Source organism: Crocodylus siamensis, chromosome 5, assembly GCF_052110815.1.
Source record: "Crocodylus siamensis isolate JL-2025a chromosome 5, ASM5211081v1, whole genome shotgun sequence".
Taxonomy (NCBI): Eukaryota; Metazoa; Chordata; order Crocodylia; family Crocodylidae; genus Crocodylus; species Crocodylus siamensis.
In genome coordinates, this window is record NC_143399.1 from 122,909,408 (window position 1) to 122,929,697 (window position 20,290).

The following is a 20,290-nucleotide window of genomic DNA, read 5'->3' on the forward strand; positions in this document are numbered from 1 at the left end:
AAGTTGTCACAATACTTTAGACACACAATCTCTTCCCCCTCCCCTTCCCTCACCCCAAACATATACAGAGTAGTGTTAAATACAGAGACACCAGTGGAGTCAGAATCCACAACCCTCTACATTCCAGGACAGTAGCTAGATTATCAAGCCACAGAACAACTTCTTCTGGTTTGTTCTTCTTTTGGCCCCTTATCTTCTCCTCTTGGGCACCCAGTGGCCAGTTTCAACCAGAGGGATGGAGTATGCACTTGGCCTTGCATAGTCAGTCCATGACTTAACTGGTAAAAACGCTTGGCTGAGCAATTCGAGACTTGGGCTCAACGCCCCTTGTCCTTCCCCTAAAATATGCCGTTCCCCTTTGTAATTAAATATTTATAGAGCAAAAGAGAGGAAGAAGGTTGCTCTCTAACCTAATGGCTAAGACTATTGGCTTAAAAAAGAGATTTCTTCATTAATATCATATTGAAAACTATTCATGAAGAAGGCAATGAAAGGGCATTTGAGCAACCACATCCTGGAAATGCATACCTGCATTTAGGTGCCCATATTTTTCAGTGAGTTCTCCCTATGCCAGACTTTCCTCATTATCATTAAATCTCTATCAAATTGGGAGGCGGGGGGATTTTAAATTTACAAATCTGTTTTTAGAATGCATAAATCAAACACTCATATTGATGATTTTCCTTCTGAAGATCAAAAGCAAGGTTGTGAGTGCATGCTTTCTCTTTGGATGCAGAAAATAACTTGGAGCTTAGGGTTTTGGGGGGGGTTTAATGATGAATTTGTATCATTGTTTTCTAAACAAAAGAAAAAGTGCTCTATTGGTTAAAAAAAAAAAAAAAAAAAAGGTCCCTTTAAGCTTCTGTATCACTTTTTACTCAAAATCCTGTGATAAACTGTCCTGGAAGCCATCGCCTCCTAGAGTCAGTTTGTTTCAGTTATTGATTACTTTTTACAGATGACATGACCATGCATGTCAATAGGATCCTGTAGCACCACCATAGTTATTTGCCTTGCAAAACCACCAAAAGCATTCTAAAGCCCTGAGAGTCCCAATCAGAACTCATTTGAGTTGCTATGGAGGATTCATGATGAGTAGGTACAGCTAGGAAAAAAACACAGCTTGAAGGTGATTAGATTCTCCCTATTCCATTTCCTTCCATCATGCCAGAGTGCATTTCTATCTGAGAAACAAAGTTTCTCACACAGACAGCTTATTTCTTTACAGAAAGAAAACACACATACTCCAGTCCAAGAACCCAGACAAAAACTAAACAGCAAGCCTGCAAGACCACTTTTCCCAGCCACTGCAAATAGGCTTAATCTTGCTGAGCATATAACTTAGACACCTTGGTGATTAGGACTCTACCCTCAACTTCTAAAGTGCTCAATAATTTTCTGAAAAATAAAATGGAAAAAAAGAGAAGCTTTGCAGCTGGACCAGTAACTCAATACATTTGGAATATGGCTGAGCAAAGCTGAGGGCTTTCTAGCCCAATTAAACCCAAAAAACCATTAGCTTACCCAAGATCACCTCATCGTGTTGTAATGAGTGTTCTGAAAACCGGTGATTATCAAAGTGCACCGCTGTGATGTATTTCCAACATGAAGCAGTGCCGACTAAATGAGCAGCTGCAGTATATAGTTTTAGACTATACTGCCTTAAGCAACTGCCTCACATAGAACACTACTATGTGTGAGCGAACTAAAATGGATGAATATGGCAGTGGAGGGCTCACAGTTTTATTATGGATACTTTGATAGCTATTGTAGAGCACCAGTTTCTAACTTATAGTTAAGGGCTTTTCACCATATGGCACTAATATAATAGCTGATAAGAAACACATTTGGTATTTTAACCAGAATATGGCCCAGCATCCACTTATTGCAAACTAATACTGCTGCTAGTTTAGCAAGAAGCCTCAGGTACTATAGTTTGCATTTAAAAGATCTCATTCCAAAGAGATGACTTTCCTGTAACACAGTTGAAAGCCATCACTAGTGCAGTGCTGTTTCTGCCTACCTGTTCTATGAATAAAAGGCCTTTTGGCTTTTCAGCTGTTGCTGAAACCCCTTGCATAAGCACAGAATGTAATCAACAAAAATCCTGAAGTCTGGAGCCTAATTTTATTCCCAAATTCTGAAACATCCACCATGACCCTTAATGCAGTGGTCTTTGTTAGTCCTACTTTAATCTCTATAATTATAATCAGGGTGCCTTCAGAAATGAAAGTAAAGCTACCATGTTATCAGAAATGAAGAGGTAGAACTAGCAGGTCGGAAATTACAGTAAAAATACATTGAGTATGAAGAATTTTTGTAAAAGGAAAAATCAGGCTGAAATGAAGCTGCTTCTGTGGAGTGTTTTTCAACACTAAAATTACAGACGTTGTCCCTACACTCCTACAGCAAAAGAGACATAGAATGTAGCAGAGGGGAGACTGTATCAGGTGCACTTACTGAAGGGACTAGTTAATTGGGCTGTGCAAAACTTTGCTGGCTGTTTCATTTTGATGCTGTTTTGACTTGTTTTGAGCTCGAAACAGCAAAATCAAAATGAAACAAAGGGCTTCAAAACAGCCTCGAAATGAAATGAGGGCACTCAAAAAGTTTTGTAAGTTTCAAAATATTTCGAGTTTCAAAGCTCAAGCTGGGCCTGCTTGCAGGGAAACAAAAAGTAAGGAGGGGGAGGTGGAAGAGGGTGGAGGGGGACGAAGGACTGCTCTCATATTGACTGTGTAGCTGGCCAGTGACTGTGATCCTTCCCTGAGGTCCCTGCCAATCCCAGTGCTGTGGGGCAAGGATGGAAAAACAGCATAAAAGGCAGCATTGTTTGAACTATTCCGCTTTCTGCCTTGGGGTCTGACAGTTACTGAGCTATCTTCCAGCAGCTCAGGAGTGCTAGATAACAAAGACTACTACTACCATTCATTTGATTTCCTACTTGCTAGCTTAGCAAGTGGGACTCCACAATACCTTTTGCTTTCTTTCTAGACCCTTTTATTTTGTTATTATATTATATTCATTGATTTATTCTTTGTAATTTCATAATTGGATCGAATATATTACACTGTAGAATTTATATAGGAAGGCAGATACATATATTTTTATTTCTATACATTTATAGTTTGCAGCATTTTATAATATATAATTGATATAGGAAGGCAGATACATTTATATTTTATTTCTAGTATCCAGGTCTGTGATTAAAGAATTTTTTTGCAAAAATCTTGTTGGTCTAATAAAAGATATCATTTCTACTATAAGTCCTGATTGCCTTTTTATTATTTTATTTCTATACATTTCTATCTGGCAGCATATTATACTATAGGATGTATATAGGAAGGCGGATACGCTTATATATGTTTATTTCTATACACTTATATCTTGCAGCATATTACACTATAGAATTTATATAGGAACACAGATAGAGTTATATATTTTTATAAAAACAAGACACTATGAAACACACCATGAAGCATGGTGGAAAGGCAGCCGGCAAGCCTTCAGGGAGGGGTGGAAGAGGGGGTAGGAGGAGTGGTGTAAGTCCCCCCCTCCCCACTGAAATGGTGCTGCAGCCTCTTTCTTACAACTAGCAGGGATGAAGCTTCCAGAAGCAGCAAGGAGAGGGGATCAGTGCCACTGCCTGTGCTCGAGTCTGCATCCCCTCCATAAGCACCAGCCATAACCTCCACTCCTACCACCATGACAACAAACAGCAGCACCAGCACCAGCACCAGCACCAGCACGACAGTCTCCTTCACCCCCATTTCACTTCCCGTGCTGAGCCTTCCAGTGCCAGAGGAAAAGCTGGAGCTCGATCTGAATCTGAGTGCCAGTTCCGGGGAAATTTTGGGGAAGGAGGGGGAATCAGCTGAGTTTGTGCTCCACACCCCTCAAGTTTCCCCTTCAGCCAGATCTCCTTCTACAGAAGGCACTTCAGAGGAGGCTGAGGTAAAGATTTCGGAGGCTAGTGGCTCAGCTGAGTCCACTTCTCCCATTGCTGTGCCTCTACCTGCTTAGGAAGGGAAAATTGCAGGATCCACACAGGCACCCACACCCCAGAACCAAGTGGGTAGTGTGGTCTGGGATCATTTTGAGCTGGCAGATGATGCCACATATGCTATCTGCCTGCCTGCACTGCCGAGCCAAAACCAGCCAGGACAAGGGAACAAAACACATGAGCACCACAGGGATGCTGGTGCATGTCTGCAGGCACCACCCCCTTGCCCTTGCTCCTCCTCAGCCTGGCACCAGCGGGAGCGTTCCCAAAGGGAAGTCTCCCTCTCGCTCTGAAGCCCCCATCTCCACAAAGCAGAGGCAGGCCACCCTGGAACAGTGGGGGAAAGGCAGACATAAAGCGGGGCACGTTGCAGGGGCGAATGAGGTCATCCACAGCACTGGGGAGATGTTTGCTGTCTATGGCCAGCCCTTCTTAGTTGAGCGGCCAGGGTTCAGGAGGCTCATGGTGCTTATGGTACATCATACCAAGTGCCCACATGTACCACCTTCAGCAGGACAGTGGTGCCCTCTCTGTATGAGGCATACAGGAAGTACTTGAGGGAGGAGCTGCGCAAGGCAGGTCCGTAGCTGGCCTTACACTTCACCTTGGACATCTGGAGCAGTCAGGTGGCGATCACGCCTACCTCTCCCTCACAGGGTACTGGTGCAACCAGTCAGGCCGCTGGTGGGCTTGCCTTCAAGCCGAGGTGGTGGATGAGTCCCACATGGCAACAGATACCATGGGGCCATGAACTGGTTGGTGCAGGGATGGCTTCTTGAGCAGGGCAAGTTCACCCACAGGTTCATGGTTGCCAAAAATATGGTCAAAGTGGTCTTCAGTGTCAACTTTGTTGGCATCCGCTGTGTGGCACACAAGTTCCACCTCATTGTCAGGGATGCCTTGAAGGGGGACTAGTCTGCCGGTGACAGCACCAGCACCACCAGTGAGTGCATTTCCAAATGCAGGACGGTGGCAGGCTATTTCTACCAGAGCATCAAGTGGGGCAAGATGCTGCAGGACAAACAAACAAAGCTGAACATCCCACAGCACAAAATCATGCAGGATGTGGAGACTCAGTGGAGCTCCATATACCTGATGCTCAAGAGGCTGGTCGGGCAACAGAAGGCCATCTATGAGATGGCCTTGCATAGGGGGATTGGGATCAGCGGCCCCCCTTTAACAGAGATGAGTGGGATACCATCTCCCACATCTTGGTGGTTCTCAAGCCCTTCCTTGAGGCCACCAAGACCCTCAGTGCTGGCAGTTCCCTCCTTAGCCAGGTGATCCCTGTAGTAAGGGAACTTCACAGCCAAATGGAGATCTTCCAGGGGATCAACTTTCCTGGCTGGGGCAAGCCGCTGTTACCAGACATGCAGGCACTGGTAAGGTGACTGAAGGAGGGCATCACGAAATGGCTTGATCCGTTGCAGTCTAGTGCAGTCCACATGATGGCCACCATGTGTGAGCCGAGGGTGAAGAGCAACATTTCCAGCAGCCAAACCCTGGATCAGTGGATGGAGGTGTAGGTGAAGAGTCAGGGAAGCAGAATGACACAGGTAGGGGACATGGAAGAGGGGGATCCACTGTCCCATGCTAGCATGCCATCCACCAGCCAGTCTCCTTCTCCACCACAGGCACTGCCAATGTTCATCAAGGACATGGCTTCCATGGTGGGATTTTCAACTTGAAAGCTTGCTAAGATATATTTCTGTAACTATTCAGTTGGTCTGCTAAAAGATACCAGATTAGATTGATTTGAAGGAAAGGACCTTGTCTGCCAGTGTCACGTCCTTGGACCAGCAACCCTAGCACCTGACCAGAAGGACTCATGGCCCTGGACACATCTAAGCCCTAGGGCTGGGACTGGCAGAGTTCTTTAGCAGCTGCTGGAGAAGCTCCTGCAGGAGAGGAAAGAAAGGTTCTGTCATTGTTTGGCTGCCTGAGATTCTGATAGTGCTACTGTGCTGCTGCTCAGTAAGTTATTTTTTAACCTGTTGTCATTTAAACTGGTGGACTGGGATGAGACTGTAGGGGAGGAAGAAGCCTAATTGGGGCACACTAATGTATCATGTAGAGGCCCCAGCACCAGTGAGGGCATACCTTAACACACACACACACACACACACACACACAGTGTTACCCATGTCACAAGTTTTGCTTGTCAGCAGCCTGAGGTGCAGTTTCCCAGAAACCCCTGCACCTATCTCGTTGAAACTTGGCAGGCTTCGTGGCTTCAGCAGGAGCTACCATGCCTGCTGTTTTCACCCCACTGTGCCTTAACTTGTGATATGAGTTTTGCTTTCAAGACTTGGAGGTACAATTTCTCAGAATCCCCTACACTTATCTCCTTGAAACTTGGTAGGCTTCATGGCCTCAGAAGGGGCTACCATCCCTATACATTTCATCTGAATCAGGAAAGAAATGACAAAGTTATAAGTAGTCTCATGCTTCCCCATTATAGCCTATGGGTGAAATGTCAAAACAGAGAAACAGTTTCGACAAAACGAAATGGAACAGTGGTTTCAAAACAAACAAAACTCTAAATGAAACACTGTCTCGTCGAAATGAAATGATATTGTTTCACACAGTCCTAATAGTCAGGTCACATTGAATCAATTAACACACTCCACAAGTGAAGGGATGTGCAGCCAACCAGCACCAGTGGTGAACTAGAGCTTGTTAACTGGTTTAAAATACTAAAAGTAGGTGTGATGTCATTAAAAGAGGTGCTGAGCATGTGCAGGTTCCATGGATTTTAGCTGGAAGTAAAAGTTGTCAAAAGTACCCAAGAGATTTAGAAACACAAATCCCTTTAGCTATGAGGACTTCTTGTGCTTCTAAATTCTGGAGGAATGCTTGAAATTATGCCTGTTGAGCACCTTGGGGCAGGGGGGAGGGGTTGGGTCAGCCCCAGATGTTTTAACAGAAAATTGACAATGCAGAAGCACTACAACTACATGAAAGACAACTTTTAAACATCCCTGAATACTACAGACAATTTATTTTGCCATACCACATATACATTTGCATAAAAGTAAAAATAAGAAAACAAAGACTTTAGTGAGTGCCACTTACCACTTGCATCTGTACAAGCAATGTATTTTATTTTTCACCCTGATGAGCAGGAATCTGGGTTTTCCGTTTGCCATTTGTCAGAGTTCCAGCCTTCAAGGAGCTGTGGGAAATAGGACACAGAGGGTAACATGGCATGTGCATGTGCATGTGCATGTGGCAGTCAGGCAGTGGTGGAGAACAGCTCCTTGTCACTAAGTCTATAAGGGTGGGAGGACACAGGCGACAGGTCAGAGGGAGTGGGAGGGGCACGTGCTCTCCCTCCAGATTTCTGTGCCCACGGTCAGATATGGGGCTACACCCAGGCTGGACCAGCTCCAGGCAGGAGCCACCTCCATGACCCAACAGGTGGAACCCAGTGCAGGAAGGAGGACTGTGCCACCATGGCCACCAAGGTGAGGCACACCCTGCCCATCTGGCAGCAGTAGGGGCACAACTCCCCACTGCTACTGCCATGCCTCATCTTGGCAGCCATGGTGGTGCAGTGCTTCTTCCTGTGCTGGGTCCTGCCTACTGGGCCCCTGGTTCCTGCCTGGGTGTAGCCTTGTGCCCAACTGTACTAAGGGGGGGGAGAGAGAGACAAAGAGAGGGGGAGGGAGAACATTGCTAAGGAAGGGTCACTCCTCCAATTCAGGTTTCCTTTTCTCCAAACCCAGGGTGGGAAGAGACGATAGACCATCTTTTCATTATGTGATTGTGCAGTGCTTTTTGCAATAGGGCTCTTGAGTAGAAATAAGGCTTCAAAGCATTACCGCAGGATAAAAGCAACCAGCAAAGGCAGAATAAGAAACTGACCATATTTCTATACACTCTTTGCAGATTGCTACAGCACTTGGGGCAAGAATTCTCTGGCAGAAGGCATTACATGAATGGCCTCAAGTGCTTGGAAAAGAGAATCCATTCAACAGTCAGATTGAAGCTGTATTCAGAGATCAAGGAGGACACTGAGTTCAGAATTGTTGAGCCATGCAGCATTATTCTTTCCTATGTGCTCCATATTCAGGGGGGCGGGCAGGGGGAGGGGAGGGGATTGCATCCTGAAACAAGATACAAACTAAAGACAGCCTTTTGGGATCAATGTAACAGCAGAAAGAGCCAGTAAGTGTGAGAATAGCATAAAAGCGCTTATCTACTGAAAAGCCACATACCCAATTGAGAAATCTACACTTTAGCTTTGGTTATGCATTTGCTGTGGAGCCATGAATATAAATCAAAGGATGTTTGCTCATAGGGCTGCTTATCGCATCAGTATGAAAATCCAAAAATGCTTATTCTGTACATAGCAAATTCCAAAACCTACCTCAAGTTCCTTTTGTGAGAGCATGTTTCTGTTATCCCCCATTGCAGGGGTGGCCAACCTGAAACACGAGTCACAAGTGTCACAGGTGCTTTCAGTGTACAGCATGCAGCAGACCAGAAAAACAGCACAGTGGCAAATAGGGCAACAGATGGGACAGAGAACATGGGGAATGAAGCAAAAAGCAGAGTACCAGGTTGGATAGGGAGCATAGGTCAGGAAGTAGTGGGAGCTAATGTGTGGCACACCCACCAAGATTAGCCCCCACTGTCCCATTGTATGGGCCAATAGGTAAACCAGATCCAACAGAACTCACTGGATGTTGACATAAAATGCGGACAAATGATGATTCTTATGACTGCGTCAATATATTAAACAGCAAATGTGAAGTAATACTGCCAAATGCAAATTCTGATTGGGCAAGGATATTTTTAAATTAATAAATAGCAACAGTAATCCCAATCCTTCCTAAGAAGCTGTTTTCAATTGCAAAAAAAACCAATCTTGCCTTAAGATGTAATAATACTGGTTACATTATTTGTAAGCTGCCATCCATAGCCATTAAGTCAGACAAGATATTGATCCCCAGCTCTGCAGCTTTTACTCGCAATAACTTTAGGAACCACAGAAGTTAATGGAATTTCTCGGTAAGTAAACTTACTAAGGGCCCAGTGAGTAAATAACAGAGCAGGGATGAAATCACTGGTAGTAGTTATAACACTGTTACATTTGTCAAGTGCTTCCCCCCGCCCCCATCTTAAACAAAAATCAAGAGATAGATTAGACATAAGCCAGCCCAATGAAGTGTTTGCCACTTTTCTTATTCCATCATCATTAGACTACATATTTTCAGCACAAACCAGATGAGAAAAGCTTGCTGTACACAAGTGATAGCATATGATTTAGTCTGTGGAGCTAACTACACCAAGTACAGGTGGTGTTTGATCCTATTTCTGCAAACTCTTGCGCTAGGGAATATCTGTTAGTTCTACCTTTGCATGGTGGTTTGCACATCTGTGACAAAGGTTCCTTTGCGCTGTTGTAATACACAGTAAATAACAAGGCCTGATCTTGCAACATTCTGAATATGTTCAGGATGCAGGTGCTGTGTGAGCAGGGCCAGACACAGGCATGGGTGAACCAGGCGGTCGGCTGGGGCCCAGACAGAAAGGGGGCTGGAAAATGGTAATTTTTTAATTATCATTATCTCTGGCGAAGGGGGGTCCCAATACTAAAGTTTTCTTGGGGTTGCCAGGAGCCTAGGAATGGTACTCTGTGCGAGTTGCCACTATAGTGCTTGCCACTATCAGTCCATTTAGGAGCAGGTACCCTAGCCCTACTTTTCTCCTGAGCTCTTCCAGCCTCATTTCCCTTCCCGCTCCCTCCCCACCATTAGTCACATGGGACTGCAGGAGCTCCCCTGTGCCTAGGGAAAAACCTAAACCAGCTGCATAGAAAAACCTGACTTGTCTCTCACACTTTGTGTGTTTATTTCTTATTTTGCTTCTTGTATTACAACTGTTTGCACCCACCCTGCAGTTCTGGGATGAAAGCCAAGGTGAAGAAGAACTGTTCAGTTGTCAACATTGTTCACATTTATACTCACCTAATATTGTTGGTTATAATTCATTACAATTTTTTTAGATTTTTCATTGTTTCAAACTTGTGTTTGTAATTAGCATAAAGTTATCTAACCTAATGAAGATTAAAGCCTCTCTCATTACTGCTCTAATAAATTAATGCTTAAAATTCTTAGCAATTATTTGACAATATTTAACAGGTTAATTGACTGTGTATTTTTGACTGGTCAAAAATCCAGTCTAGTATTGCAGAGTTCCCGTCTGGCTGAGGCTTTTCACTACTATTACAGGAAAAATACAATCTTATAGGATGCACTCTGAACGCTACATGGAAGCTGAGTACTAGATGGGAGAAGCCTGGCTGATCACCAGGGATCCTAATTTTCCACATGAAAAAAGAAAAAAAAAACCCCTGTTTAAATGCACAAAAATCCATGGTTTTCCATGGCAAACAGAAAACTAGGATCCCTACTGATCACCTAGACTAAGTAAAGACGGTCAAAAAGCCCAAGGCTGAATCAGTTCATTCTTTGCAGGTTAGTCTAAACTGCAGAGATTAAACTAGACACACATTTATTTTTGATTCAGGAAAATGCAGCCACATGCCTACAGTAGCTCAGGCCAGAAGCTGGGGGGTGCTCTAGCACAGCTCTCTGGCACATAACCAGCATAGGCTGTGTGTTCACTTCCTCTTCCTGCTGCCCCCAAGGGATTTGCAGTCCAGCCTCACAGCAGCAAGACTCTGCAGGGAGGCTCATCACTTCCTCTTCCTGCCTCCAGGGAAAGGCAGGGGTTGCTTCCAGGTGCCTATGGGATTTGTAATCCACAATCACAGCTAGCAGTAAGTTTGAGCAGGGGAAGGGGTGTTTAACCCTCACTCCCCCAGACACCAGCCAGGGTTTGCCTGGGGAGGGGGGTAAGTCCCTGCCTCCCTTCACCCCAACCCTTCTCTGCTGGAGCAGACAGCTCAGCCTAGCCCAGCCCAGGGCTGAAAAGCATGCTGGGATGCTGGGGGACTGATTTAACTTGAACCAGGAAGGGGTCTGGGACAGAAGTTTCATAAACTGGTTTGACCCAAATCAGTTAAGTCTGATACTACATTCAACCAGGTTTATCTTAAACCCCTTCAGCCATTTAGAAACTGGTTTATGTGCACTGCACTTCTGTTCTGTTACAGGTTTAAACCAGTTTCTGATTACTTAAACCAGTGTATATGTAATTTCTGTCCCTAGCCCTACAGACAGAAGAGAACAAACTGCCTACTCCCTAGAGAATATGTCCCTGCCAGGGTCCAGTGATGACTTTAAACTAAATGTTTCCATTACTTTCAGGAAGAATTTCTGCTGAACCTTCTTGTTTTCATTAAAAATAAAGTAACATCCATATTACCATAAATAGAACTACCAGATCAGTAGTGACACATGTTGCTCAAAGAATCCAATTATTTTATTTTAGCACCAAAATATTGCAAAGTTGTAATTGAGGGAGCAAGGGGGAAGCATATGTTTAAAAACAAAATCAAGTACCCTGACCATATAGTATTGGATTCCATTTCAGCATATCCTTTAATAAAGCAATGCTTAAGGGTTCCTTATAACATAGTAAACAAGAAAATATCTTCAAGTAAATGTCTCAATGTAGAGCAAAGCATACTATATTTGTAGTCTCTTTTCTGTATCAGTGAATACTTTGGACTTCTGAGAAAAGGAAATAGTTTTACACAAAATTGATGGAACACCTTCTTCACAATCTAAAAGCAACCCTAACCAAATCTCAAGGGAGCTATATTAGCTTGTCCTGGTAGTGGTAAATATTGGTGCTCCATTCAAGAGAGACTTGGAAATGGGAACTACATAGATCTGGGGCTTGGCGATTAGATACAGAAGTTCTACACTTTGGGGCATAGTTCAGACAAAGCCAAATTGGTTCTGCATAATCAACACATTGTGGAGTGAGTTGTGAATCTTTGTCCACCTCTTAGAACCAACCCACACAACTGACAACTTTGACAGCCTCAAGAAAAAGTCTTGATACTCATCAGGACTGATTCTAAACCATATCTTTATATGCCCTGCAGGTGATGTCTCCTGCTCAACATTAAATCAGGCAGTGTGCAGGAAGTTTGTTCTGTAACTAGTGCAATTGCTATTTGTGCATAAAGATATCTTCAGGCCTGCCAAGCCATCACCTTTCAGAAGACTGACACCATGGTTCCCTTTTTTTAAGGGAAACAGTCTAACTTCTATAGCCATTAACAATCAGTAAGGTGTTTAGCCACCCCCATTTTTGGAGTATATTGATAACAATGTTGGTACTGTACATGTTTAATATGACATAAGTGCAGCAGCTCCAACTTTACTCCTGTAAATATCAGAATCTGGCACACTGAGTACACTCAAATGAAATCTACCCTGAATATTATTGCTGTAAACTTCATACCAACCTCTGTGTGCTGTGGAAAGGTGAAAAATCCTTACAGAAACTTTAGCAAAACCACTTTCTTTGGCAGTGGAGAAATACTGTAGTACTATAAAGTTCAAACATAATTGCAGCAAGTACTGCTACTCCCAAAAGTAAATGTCAAGTTTCAGGCCTCTGGGTGCATTTACACCTGTGCTTTACTGCAGAGCTGACTAATTAGCTCTGCAGTAAATCGTCACTGTCTACAGAAGTGCCCATTTTAGGGTGTGGTAAATTAATTAACGCTGCTGTAGGATAGTACTGTCTAGGACAAGTACTATCTTACAGCAGAGTAGTTGTGTGCCAAAACACATATGTAGACAGTGACTGGGGATGCTGCATCCCAGCTCATACTATGGTCCTAGGTGCATGTGTAAATGCTGTGCCTGAGAGCAATAAACTCTGGCATGAACTGCCAATTCTGGCATGAACTGGAATGTATTGCTACATGCTAATTGTATGTGTAGATGCACCCACTTACTCTTTTATCCAATCCATAATCTGAAAGACCATAATACTTGGTATGTCAGTGTTAGCAACAACTGGATGCGAAGAAGATTTGGATTCTTTACAAGCTGTTTATTCTGGAGGCACTATAATGTTCTTTAGCTCACAGAAATAAAATATTTCTCCTCCTTCAGCTTCCCAGATATTTTTCTGAAGAATCCATTATTAAAGAAGTGAGATATTTAGCCGTCTTGAAACATTTAGAACCCCCTCCAGAATTTGGTTGTTTACCTCCAGGTAGTTTGGCCTAGCCTGACCTACTACACCAAAAGAAAAGGTCAACTGCAAATCAAAGAGACTTAAACTTCAAAAAATGAAACCACCTACCTTTCAGGGAGGATTTAGTTCTGAAGTTATTTTTTGGGCCCTGTCTCTTATTTCATTTAGCTAAAATTAGAGACAGCTATGGCTGTAAGGACTTGCAGAATGAGCACCATGGATATCATTAAAAACCTACAAATCTTCCAATCTAAGCACTTCTCTTTTTAAACAATCCTTTCGTTTGCAGCATTCACAGTTTCACAAAGCAGAAGTGGAGAATTAGCAGCATATTAGGGAAGGAATCAGAGCTAGGGACAGAAGTTGCATCTAAATCAGTTTAAGTGAACAAAAACTGGCTTAAATCTGTAACAGAACAGAACTTCAGTGCACGTAAACTGCTTTCAAAATGACTAAAACTGTTTTACGATAAACCTAGTTGGATGCAACTGGTTTAGGTCAAACTGATTTATGGAACTTCTGTCCCAGATCCCTTCCTGGTTCAAGTTATCTCACAGTGCCCCCTGCATGCCAGGATGCTTTGCAGCCCTGGGCTATGCTGCCTGCTCCAGTGCAGCAAGGACTGCTTTGCCCCCTCTTCCTTAGCCTGTTTCCTGCCTGCCTCTGTCAGCCCATGTGGGGGGAGGGGAAAAGGCCCCCAGCCAGGGTCTACACAACACATGGGAAGAGGGATAGCCCCAGTGGTGGGGGCTTTACAGACCCTGGCAGCCCTCTCCCCACCCCTTCACCCCTTTCCCAGCTGCTGATTGGTTCAGTGGCTGCCACAGAAGGGAGGGAGAAGGAGTCCTTCAGGCTGGGTGCCTGCCCACGCAGCCCAGCGTGGGGGCACCAGGGAGCCCCTGCCTTGGGGGGCTTCTCCTACCCCAGCCCAGGGTCCCCCAACCCGGGGCAGTCCCAGGGAGCTGAGGAGAATCTTCCTCTCCAGATTGGCAGAGCTGCTTGCTTCAGTCCCTACGAGTCTCCACGAATTCAGGGAGAAGGAAATTCTCCTGCTCCTCCACAGCCGGTTTTGCCTCAGCTCCTGTGAGTCTCCCTCTGCTCCCTCCGCAATGGCCAGCAGGCTAGATGTGCTCTAGCATCCCCCACCTACTGGCCTGGGTCAGCACATTTCCCAATTGAAAACTGAACATCAGTTTACTTCGTTGTCAGTTCAACCTATGCAGCTTAGAGGAAGCTGCCTAGATTGAATCGATTCACCCTCAGGCTTTATGACTGTCTGCGTTTAGCTCTAGTGAATTACAGCAGCAATCACGTCTTTATGTACCAGCCATTTTCCTCTTCAATTCTTCTCTTTAGTAGAAAACTTCCATAGTTCACCTCTAATAGGATGTATTTATAAAAGCAGCAAAAGTTTAAATAGCCACTTGCCAATTCATTTCTGCTCTTGCTGCAGTTCCAGGTGACTCCCAGCCCCCATCCCAGAGGACAATGCTTGAAACCCATAATCCAGGTCAGATTTTAATATCCAAAAAAAAAAAGTGCCAGGTGGAAGAGCAAACCTTTCACTGCCCTCCATGACAATTTACAATCACTCAAGCATACTTAATACTTATCAGTTTGGTTTGAATGTAATACTCTGAAATGGGTTACCAGCCATAGCAACTCTGACAAGAACTTAACCCAATATCGCTTCATATTGTGTGCACAGGAGTTCTCAGCCTATGACTCTCAGGTAGTAGATTGCTTGAAGCCTAAACCTCAGATTCCTTACCACTACAGCTCTGAGTTCAGCACCTAAGATTCACAACAGCCAGGAAGCTGAGCGCCAATATCTTGGTAGTTGGCTACGCAAGCTGCGACTCAGGCAGGTTCCCTGCTAAATACTCCTATTTCATATATCCCTCAGGTGGCCACTTAAAGTCGTGTTTGTATCATTATGAATGGACACCTATCATAGAACTATCAAATTCTGATCCTTTTTTTTTTTTTTTTTAAGAGTGGTTGTACTACAACTCTTTACAATGAAGTTCATACTCACGTCTTCTAGATCATGTGACTATACTTCTTCTAGATCATGTGATTACTCAAGTCATCAAGGGTGGACTCCTATTATAGAAAGTAAACAACGCATTTGAACTTAATGTACAAGTTGAATTTTCTCTGTGTAATATACAACCCATGCTTTAACTCCTGCAGTGGAATCTGAGATGGAAAAGGAAACAGATGGCAGTTATGCTGTTCCACCCCTTTTCAGCCCTGGTGCAAAGCATAAGGACATGCAGGACATTTGGACGTGGTTGCCCAAGACTCAAGTCTTGCATGTGGGTTAACCAAAAGTAGAGTACGTAAACCAAAAAGTACACGAAGAAGTTTCCATTCATTAATATTCAAAAACTCACCATATTTCAGGCAATAAAGAGAAAAAATAACCCAACAAAAAACAGGGAGTGGGAGGGTACATTTCTTTATGATGATGAAATATTGCTACCTCAGATAGCATCAGCTCTTTTCCCCTAAGTTAGAGATGTCTTTTCATATACTCCTTCAGATTGTTTAATCTTGCAGCATCTCCATTACTGGCAAGGCTTTCCCCTCTAGGTCTCCAGGAAACTGTTTGTGTTCAGAAAGCTGGAGTACCTTAGAAACAGAAGTCCTCTACTGGACATACCTTATGGTTAGTGCAAGTTTTATGCTGCTCTGCCAATAAACAAGCGTGCTCTGGGTCCCAGTACGCAAGTTAGCATGGGAGTTCGTGCAGGAGGGCCGCAAGGCTCTAGGTGATAAGCCGGAAGAGAAGGGTCGGCACAGCAATAGCCCAGGCTGCTACTACCTATGTAACGGTGATGATGTGCCACACCCCAAAGATCCCCATGATGTCTGGGACCCCTCCTCTTCTGGTACCACTGAGGCCTCCACCCAGCTGGAACCCATGGTTCCAGCCTCCACTCAGATGGGGCCCCTGGTTCTCGGCTGTGGGGGCTGCCTGGAACAACTGACCTGGAGTCAAGAGCAACAACACAGCCTCTTGTGAGGTTTGCTCTGTGTTGGAGTCTCTGGAGTGCTGAACAGGGGAGAACCAGGCTGCAGTTCAGAGGCCACATGCCATCGGGGTGGCTAAGAGGAAATTGACTCTTTGCCTGAAGAATGAAGAGGGAAGCACAAGGATGATTGGCAGGACAAGGGTGAATAAGAGAAGCTCCTGTGAAATCCAGTAGAGGACACCTGGACAAAGGTTGTCACTGGCCCCAAGACACACTGCACCAGGGTCACCACCCCCTGGAACTTCACAATAGATACAAACTTCTCACAGCATCAGTAGAGCCAGCTAAGCCAGCAGTTCTAGCACTTGAGGAAGAAATGCAACTTGCAACCACCCCAAGGAAGAAACACAGTGATTGTCATGGACGACTGCCTTCTAAGGGGGACAGAGGGAGTGATCTGCCACCCCAACCCTTTGGCCCATGAGGTCTGCCTCCCAGAAGTCCATATTCGGGATGCAGCTGAGAGGATCCCAAAACACGTCTGGCCCTCTGACCACAACCCCATGCTCCTCATCCATGTGGGCACAACATGACATGGCTCAAAGCAATCCCAGTGAGGTTATGACCGACTACAGGGCTCTGGGGGTGGGGCTCAAAGGGTTGGGGGTGCCGGTAGTTTTTCCTTCAGTCCTCCAAGTTATGGGTCACAGGCACAGGAGGGAGGGATGAATTGATGAAGCCAACAGAAGGCTGCAGCGCTGGTGCCATCATGAAGGCTTCCACTTCTTTGACCATAGTCCGCACTTCAGAGGTAGAGGCAGATTTTAAGCATCGGTCTGTTGGGAAGGGATGGCCTCCACCTCACTCTAATAGGGAAGAAGCTCTTCTCGGCCAGAATGACTGATCTACTCAACAGGACTTTAAACCAAGCTTGCCAGGGTGGGGATGGACAACCACCAGTGCAAGCCCACCAGATGTCAACCGCAGAATCAGGTCATGCAGCACAAGTGAATTCACTCCTACCCCAGCCCAAGGACAGGACTCTTTTAGAAGTGCTGGGAATCATAGCTGGGCTTCCGATGGCAGGCTTACTTGCCTTTACACAAATGCAAGGAGCCTGGGGAACAAACAGGAGGAACTGGCCCTTCTGCTAAACAAAAATCAATACGCTCATAGGAATAATGGAGACTTGGTGGGACTTCACCTGTGACCGTAACACAGATATAGATGGCTATCCCTTGTACAGGAGGGATCGTGTTGCTAGAAAGGGCAGGGGTGTAGCTCTCTGTGAGGGAGCAGTACACTTTCCTACAAGAGGAGTTTGACACCCAAGAAGAGCGACTTGGAACAGAAATGGAACTGAGAAGCAGACTGGAACAGAAGCAGAAATGGAACTGAGGCTGGCAACAAAAATTAAAGACAACAAAAAGTCCTTCTTCAGGTACATAGGGAGTAAAAAGAAGATGCAGAGTAGCATAGGACCCCTACAGGACAAACTAGGGCAATTAGTGACAGATAGGGAGAACAAGGCTCTTCAATGAGTTTTTTGCTTTTATATTCCTGAACACGGATCAGAACAAATCTCCCAATTGGATCACAGATAGGCACAAAAGGGACACCAGCCCACCAACTGTTAGTGCCAACTTGATGAAGAGGCACTTGGAAAGACTAGATGTGTTTAAGTCAGCAGGCCCAAAAGATCCTCATACAAAGGTGCTGAAGGAATTGGCCAGTGTCATAGTAAAGCCACTGATGTAGCTATTTGAGCACTCTTGGTGCTCAGGTCAGGTCCCAGAGGACTGGAAAAGGGCCTAATGTTGTACCTATTTTCAAGTAGGGGAAGAAGGATAATCTGTGTAACTATAGACCAATTAGTGTCACCTCTATCCTTAGAAAAACCTTTGAAAAAATTTATTAAGGATAACATTTGTGGGAGTCCAACAGGAAAACAATGCTGAAGGGCAACCAGCCCAGATTCATAGCAGGTAGATCCTGCCTGACTAACCTTGTTTCTTTTTATGACCAGGTCACAAAACGCTTAGACGCAGGAATCAAGGCAGATGTCATATAGTTGGATTTTAAGAAGGCCTTTGATACAGTATCTCATCCTATTATCATAAATAAACTGAGCAGCTGTGACATACATAATTACACAGTCAGGTGTGTGGCAAATTGACTTAAGGGTCGCAGCCAGAGAGTGGTGATGGATGGGTCGGTATAGACCTGGAAATAAGTGGGCAGTGGAGTCTTACAAGGCTCGGTCCTTGGACTTGTGCTGTTTAAGGTCTTCATCAGTGACATGGGTGAGAACATGAAAAGCACTCTGTCCAAATTCACAGATGATATCAAATTATGGCGTAAAATTAACACACTAGAGGGTAGGGAACGAATCCAGGTGGATCTGGACGGGATGGAAAGGTGGGCAGAACAGAATAGGATGCAATTCAACAAGGACAAGTACAACGTGCTGCACCTAGGGAGAAAGAATCACCAGCACACTTACAGGCTGTGGGAGGACCTTTTCAGCAGCACAGCAGCAGAAAGGAATCTCAGAGTCATTGTTGACACCAAGATGAACATGAGTTGTCAATGTGACAAAGCGATCAGTAAAGCTAACCACATTTTATCATGCATTAGCAGGTGCCTGACAAACAGGTCCAGAAAGGTGATACTTCCCTTCTATGCAGCATTGATCAGGATGCAGTTGGAGTACTGTGTCCAGTTTTGGATGCCACACTTCAAAAGGGATGTGGACAGCCCCAAGAGGGTTCAGAGGAAGGCCACTCATATGGTTAGGGGCCTGCAGGCAAAGCCCTATGAAGAGAGATTGAGGGCCCTGTATCTCTTCAGCCTCCACAAGAGAAGGCTGAGAGCTGATCGTGTGGCAGCTTACAAATTCATGGGGGACGGGACAGCAAGGAATAGAAGATGCTGTTTACCAAGGCACCCCTTGGAGTAACTAGGAACAATGGCCACAAACTGATGGAGAACAGATTTAGGTTAGACATGAGGAAGAATTTCTTTATGGTAAGGGTTGCTAGAATCTGGAATGGGCTTCCAAGGGAGGTGGTGCTCTCCCCTACCTTGTGGGGTCTTTAAGGAGGCTAGACATGCACCAGGCTGGGGTCATCTGACCCCAGCACTCTTTCCTACCCAGGGCAGGGGGTTGGACTCAATGATTTACTGAGGTCCCTTTGGACCCAAACATCTATGAATCTATGATTTCAGACCCTCTGGGTTAGATTACTGGGGGGACCATGGTAAGGGGGATATAACGGTAGGAGTCTACCACAGACCTCCTAACCAAAAGGAAGATTTTGATTAAGCATTCCTTATGGAACTGGCACAGGCTGCATGCTCTCAGTGCATGGCTGTTATGGGCGACTTCAAACTGCCCTGACATCTCATGGGAGGAGCACTCTGCCAAATCTAATCAGTCTTTATCTGCATTGACGAGCTCTACTTGTCTCAAGAAGTATAAGGGCCAACAAGAGGTATGACACTCCTAGATCTGGTACTGGCCAAAGGGGATGATCTAGTGAGCAACCTGAAAATTGAAGGGAAGCTGGGAGACAGTGATCACTAGTTGATCACTTTCTCTATGCATTGCAAAGCTGGCAAAATCAGTCAGCAATGCAGAAATCCTTGATTTTAGGAGAGCCAATTTTCATAAGCTCAGGAGGTTGGTTGTTGAGACCCTGAGAAACCATGATCTGATAGAGAGGGGAGTCCACAATGAGTGGTTGCGCCTTAAGGGCATGATCCTTGAAGCACAAGGAGAGTCTTTCACAGCCTGTAGGAAAGGTAGCAAAAGGGCTGGGCAACACCCATGGCTAAATAAGGGAGTTATGGACCTCCTGTATCTGAAAAGATTAGCCTACAAGGGATGGAAGTCAGGTAACATCACCAAGGAGGAGTACTCAGTACTGCCCTGTACCGGTAGGGAGCAAACTAGGAAAGCCAAGGCCAAAAATCAAACTCAAACTGGCTACAGAAATCAAGGACAACAAAGTCCTTCTTAGGACACATGGGTAGTCGGAAGAAAAACAAGGGCAACTTTAGACCCTTGCTAAATCAAATAGGGCAGCTGACAACTAACATCCAGGAAAAAGCTAATCTCCTTAACAATTACTTTGCATTGGTCTTCCACCAACTCGAGGGGATCATCCTG

At 44.9% G+C, this 20,290-nt stretch overlaps 1 protein-coding gene across 1 annotated transcript in view; it reads left to right on the forward strand.

The window, feature by feature from the left end:
* Positions 1-8,023, forward strand: part of AOAH (acyloxyacyl hydrolase) — a 156,453-nt gene extending 148,430 nt beyond the window's left edge. The window contains exon 22 of the mRNA XM_090048689.1: positions 7,895-8,023. Within this exon, the coding sequence (XP_089904815.1) occupies positions 7,895-8,023 (129 nt within the window). The remainder of the gene's footprint in view (positions 1-7,894) is intronic.
* Positions 8,024-20,290: the final 12,267 nt, after the last annotated feature.